Raw genomic sequence first — 6000 nt, 5'->3', positions numbered from 1 at the left:
AGCAAAGTGATCCTATAAGTGTCCCATTTTTCCAAGTGTTATTTATTGTAATTAGGTACGATGGTACGGAGTACGGACCCCTTCGTGTGCGAGCCCGACTCACGTTTGACCGGTTTTTTTCAAATTAAATTTTTCTACACATATTTTATAAAAAGAGTGAGTAATTAAAACAAACGAGAGTAAAAAATTTGCAGAAAAAATATCAGCCTGTATAAAATGCAATGGGTAGCTAATTCAGCACAGTGACACACATACGTGGCTTTACACTAAACCAATAATGGAATAAAATCAATCTATTCCACCCTCTCATACTCACACTATCGAGATTCAATCAATGATTTTCTCGCGTCTATGAACACACACACAGATAAAGCATATTGGAAATATTGGCATTGTAAACATTCATAGGACGTTTGCGAAATATTCCCCTAAAATAAGAAGTGTTTCTCTCTCTTCCTGCAGCATTACATCAAATGAGCCGTGGTAGCGTTAGAGCAGGACGCAAAATCTAGTTTTACAACTTTGTAGAGGGACAATGGCGACGCTATTGTTCAAAGTACCCCAAATTTTTTTAGGTCACATAAAAGTATTATATTCGTTAGGGTCGCTTTCTGGCACTTACTGCATTCGATTCGCAGTCAACCTAGCAGACGGAACATCGTCGCCCACGCAGTTCAGTGATAGTGGTTTTTCCTATGGTGCCAGTGGAAATTTTATTACGAATATGACTTCAGCTACTACAACTAACCGTGCTAGTGATACGTGGAACAATAATGCCCAAGCAAATAGTCAAAGTGCAAGACAAATGCCTTTCGGTTATCAGTATCCAGTGAACCCGAATTTTTATAATTACCATAGCAACTTTTACTCTCAAAACTGTGATCACCCTAGTGAATATTATAATAGGTCTCACGGATCGAATCCTAGTTATAAGATTGTGAAAACGGAACCTGCAAGTTGGCAGAACTATCCTTGTAATTACACGGATGGCAATCAAACTAACATGGACATGATAAATAAGTGGCGAGAAATGAATGTGTATGCGCAGCAACACTATGAAAACTACAGTTATGAACAAGGAAGTAATCCAACAATAAATGGTTCCGGTTCAGATGTCAAAGGTGAGGATGTGCGATCTATTAACTCTCCTAGCCAATGTAGCATACCAGATACTAACTATGGATCTCCACAAAGTGCTTCGAGTGCTATGAAATCACAAGAAGAAGATGATTCCCCTAATCTAAGAGCACTTTTAACCAAAGCTAATATGAAAAGATCGCAATATGGAAAATATGATAAATCCTATACACAAGAAATGATGCAACGCATGACGTATCGCTCTAATGATACAGAAGATTGGACAAAAACTAGTAGCACAGCGGTTGAGACAGAAAGCAATTTATCGCAATTTCACGGTGAATATGAGATCGGCTTAGATGGACATGCGGAAACCAAAATCAAGAATGCTACGGGTGGGGCGCCGAAAGCAAGTGAAGGCGCTACGTCATCGGAAACCTCTGAGAACTGTCAAGCAATGACGAGGGTCGATGCAGGCGGGGACAATGAGGATTACGCTGAGAACAAAATGGCCGCTGTACCAGAAGTACAAGGATTTTATCCGTGGATGAAAAGTATTGGTGGTATGTATAAAATTATGTGAATAATAACGATTTTGGCTTAGCAAGTATGTACTTATAAATTCAGACATAATAATTAATATTTTTATTTTATTCTCATTTCAGGTGAAGACAAAAAAGAAGGATCCAAGAGAACACGGCAGACCTACACAAGATTTCAAACGCTAGAATTGGAAAAGGAGTTCCACTTCAACAAATACTTGTCAAGAAGACGTAGAATAGAAGTTTCTCATGCACTGGGGCTAACTGAGAGGCAAATCAAGATATGGTTTCAGAATCGAAGAATGAAAGCGAAAAAAGATGGAAAACTTTCTACGTCCCCCGATCCATATGGAGCGGAAGACTTGACCGCTACTAAATTACCTAATATCCCAGAGTTCTTAGATCCTAGGCAGCAAATGCCTGGATTTGCTGAATACCCTAGTCTAAATTATCATAATATGCATAATGGACCTATAGCTAATATGGCACATTTAGCAGGAAACATGAACCAAAATTGTGTATTACCTACCTATAGGTATGATGCCAAAAATTTAATGATTAAAAATTAAATACCAGTGTACTATATTAATTATTGTAATACATATTGTATAGTAAGTATAACTTTCAGATGTGTACATTTGTAATATTCAGGATTAACAATGATAAAAGTATAATTTTGCATATCTTAAAATAACTAAATTGTCAAATCAAAATAAAAAAACCATTCACTTTGTGATAATTACTTATTATAAAAAATAGGGTAAATAAATGGTAGGCTAGTTACATAATTATTTTTAATGGATCTATTTTTGCAGTAAATTTCTTATTATAACAGTTTTTTAAAGTATCTTAGTAGGTATATAGAATTCATGTAAATAATAGTCAATAGCTATAATAATTATTAAGCTAATCACACACTGCCACAATCGCGTCTTTCATTTATTGCGGCAGTGTATAATTAACTTAATTCTTAACAGTTCCTCTAGTTTATAATTAGTAAGTAAATACCTGTTACAATGTAACATACTTAAATTGTAAACATATCTTTTACAACAAGACGATTGAGTATGTCATTAAATAATAAGGTTGGCGGTAAGAAGAAGTCTTCTTAATAATATACATTCATCTATTTGTTATCACTTAATAATTAAGGCTGATTATTTATTTTTGTACTTCTCTAGTCAATTTTGAAGGCGCTATTAATAAAGAGGAGTTTGGCATTAAACTGTTTTTAATTTTATTTGCTTACGTTTAAAAAAATATTTTCAAAAATCGATTTCAAATGCCTCAGCAATAAAAATATTAATGAGTTATTTTATGGTTTTCTGTATGTTCATAGGTTTATGAAAAAATTGCAAACATACGTAAATAATTATATATACACAGGGCGAATTTATACGCAATGTCGTTTTTTGAAGTCTGTTGAAAATTAGAAACTTTGGATTCATTTGCAAATACGTTAGTTTCAGTTATTTCAACCTACGAGTACCATGTGTTTTGCCGATGCATTCGTCTATCTATGCGGTCTTCGCTTTTGTGCTCTGCACTCCGCAGCGTAAAAAGGCGCCGTGTGTAATACGCCTAAAGTTAGATACCTATCTCGTAAACTTTTGGTCGGGATACTATGCCAACCAATTGAATACAAATTCGTGTGTTTGACTTGGATCATTTTGTTTCTATAATAATTAAAGAAAATTAAGCTTGGTATAATCGAATATATTAACAAAATGGTCCAACATACGCTTAGTATGGCGATCCTAAAAGTTCGAATATTTTTCAATGCAAATGTTAAACTAAGTAGGTAAGTACTCGTAATACTGGGTATTATCCTTTTTACATTGTATTGTTAACACTAGTAAGTAAGTACATATTTTCAAAGTCAAGTAGCCAAACCCCTAACAGGATTACTAAGCAAGTTTGGTATTACCAGCTTAAATCCAATAACCAGTCAAAATATGTCAAAACTAGCCTTTACAATAAATCTCTAGGGATCGATACGTACCTACCTAGCTATTAAGTGTTGACTCACTGTATTTAACTTTTGAGCCCTTTTCAAAGCCGAAGAAAGGGTTGTGGACGTGCAAATAAAGTTATTGTTACCGGTAAACAACTTCCAAGCTTTATTTTTTAAATAGATGGGTAGGTAGGTACTTTATGCCAAACGCAGCGAAATCAGATGTATTGGAAAGTTAAGTCGTAGACCAAATTATTTTTTTTTTGTACTAAAGCTTATAAGCCTTTAACAATGAAGGAAATCAATGCGAAGAAACCTGCATGCCTAAGAGTTTTCCATAATGTTCTCAAAGGTGTGTAAAGTCTACCAATCCGTACTTGGCCAGTGTTGGCCAGCGTGGTGGACTATGGCCAAACCCATCTCAATCAGAGAGGAGATCCGTGCTCAGTAGTGACCCGGCTATGTGTTGATGTTGATGATGATATGAAAGATATAGAAATACAATAATATTCTTAAAACGTATTGGGCAATAATTCTTGATTTTTATACCTAAGACCTAGGTATTATATTTATTGTAGGTATAGTGAATGATTTACCAGCCGCACCATCATCTGTATTAACTATAATATTAAGGCACTTTTAAATCCAATAGTATGAGTAATGAGCATGAGCTTCGCTTGAGAGAATGAGCTTTGCCTATCTGGAGTTTTATAGGTATATACCTACCTACCTATATTTGCATGTTGGTACAAACGACAATAAAATATCTTTGCAAACGACTTCTGGGTATGCAAAATCTATCGTAGGTATTCCATCTATATCTTATCTATCTTTAGGACCAAATTCCACTGATTGTAAATCTAATTCTTCTTATTATATTGATTCGTTTTTAGTGTTAGACCTTTGCCTATCGAGCAACTTTTATAAAGTTTCTGCTATAACTTAACAGCGACTAACTTCACGTCAAACATTTTAACAAAAGCTCGCTGTTCGACCCTTACGCGTATTGACAATAAAGCTTTTGAGAAAGAGATGTAAATATAATTTTTATGCAGCTAGAAGGAGATACAAAACTGTCATCCCCAAGTTTGTTCGTTGACGCACAAGGGCGCATGCGTTACTACCATTCAACAAAGATGGCTGCCTGTGTTAACTAACCCTGCATTTTGTTTATTTATATTAATTATTCGTGAAATAATATCTGAATATTATAAATAAGACAGTTTATCAAGCAAGTAAGTATATTCTTACTCGTAAGTTACTCATTGTTACCTTATTTAGATTAGAGGTTACCAAGAATTCAAGTACTACCTAAGTAGGAATAAAATTGGCCTTATGTTTGGTTCTATAATAACAACATTATTTTGTTTGAATCAAAGCACTTGTTTTGTTTCTTAATTTAATTGACTGAGAGCATTCTGCTGATAATGATAACTGATAAGCACTGATAAGTGATAATGATAACCTATTTTGTGACTTCAGATTTACGGATTAATTATTGGAATCGATATTTTTGTAAGTAGTATCTAGTACTTACATTATTTATAAAGTTAATTTAAATGTCCTTTATTTTATAATCATAATTAATTAATTGCGAATACACATTATACCTATAGGTGGTACCTACAGCAGTTAGATCACAGTGTATTTACCATTATAATGGTGTGCAATAGTTACATAGCATTTACAATAATTACTTAGGTATATTAATTACAAGAATGACAATGAAAGTAAGTAGGTATGTGCATAAAGATGAACATTTTTCATATTATCATGCGAGTGAAAACAAAGTAGGTAAAAACTTATAAGTACCTACTCGTAGAAAAGTATGAAATATATGTATGTGAAATCAAAAGGAACGCTATTTTTCTTTCCATTGCAGGTTTAAGCTGATTGCTGATAAAGCTGATAAACAGATTTTGACATTTAACAATCAAATTGTGACTGAACAGAATTCGTCAAACGAGTCATTTAAGATTCATGAGTAGGTAATATCGATTCATCTCACATACTTTGTGCGCTGAATCGATATCTAACACTGAGTAGTCCTGTCCTAGATTTACTAGCAAACACTGAGAGTTGAATCGCATTAATAAAGATTCATCAAAAAAGAATAATATTTTTTTCATATGGCTACAAATCAATGCATGTCTACAAAACATTGCATTGTCAACCGTCGTCGTGACGATTTATCATACATACTTTTTAACGTAGGCATTCGTTATATTTCACGATTCGTGAGCTTGTGAATACGATCATAGGGTTTATGTAGCACTCAAAAAATATAAAAACAAATCATGTTATATCACAGTCCGGAGTACACACACTACGGGTATATAGTCCACAGAAAATGACTCCTCACGCGATATTTTAACTCGATGGGTTAACTGTCATGTCAAAATACGGTTCACCTTCAAAATATGGACT

At 34.0% G+C, this 6000-nt stretch overlaps 1 protein-coding gene across 1 annotated transcript; it reads left to right on the top strand.

Moving 5' to 3' along the window:
- The first annotated feature begins 642 nt into the window (after nt 1–642).
- LOC117985987 (segmentation protein fushi tarazu-like) lies at nt 643–2174 on the top strand. Its single transcript, XM_034972788.2, is given in 3 exon segments — nt 643–1640; nt 1743–2151; nt 2153–2174. Coding segments are annotated over 3 exon segments (1347 nt in total). The 5' UTR covers nt 643–724.
- Nucleotides 2175–6000: the final 3826 nt, after the last annotated feature.

The sequence above is a fragment of the Maniola hyperantus genome, chromosome 10 (genome assembly GCF_902806685.2).
Source record: "Maniola hyperantus chromosome 10, iAphHyp1.2, whole genome shotgun sequence".
NCBI lineage: Eukaryota > Metazoa > Arthropoda > Insecta > Lepidoptera > Nymphalidae > Maniola > Maniola hyperantus.
This window is presented reverse-complemented; position numbering and strand designations above follow the sequence as displayed.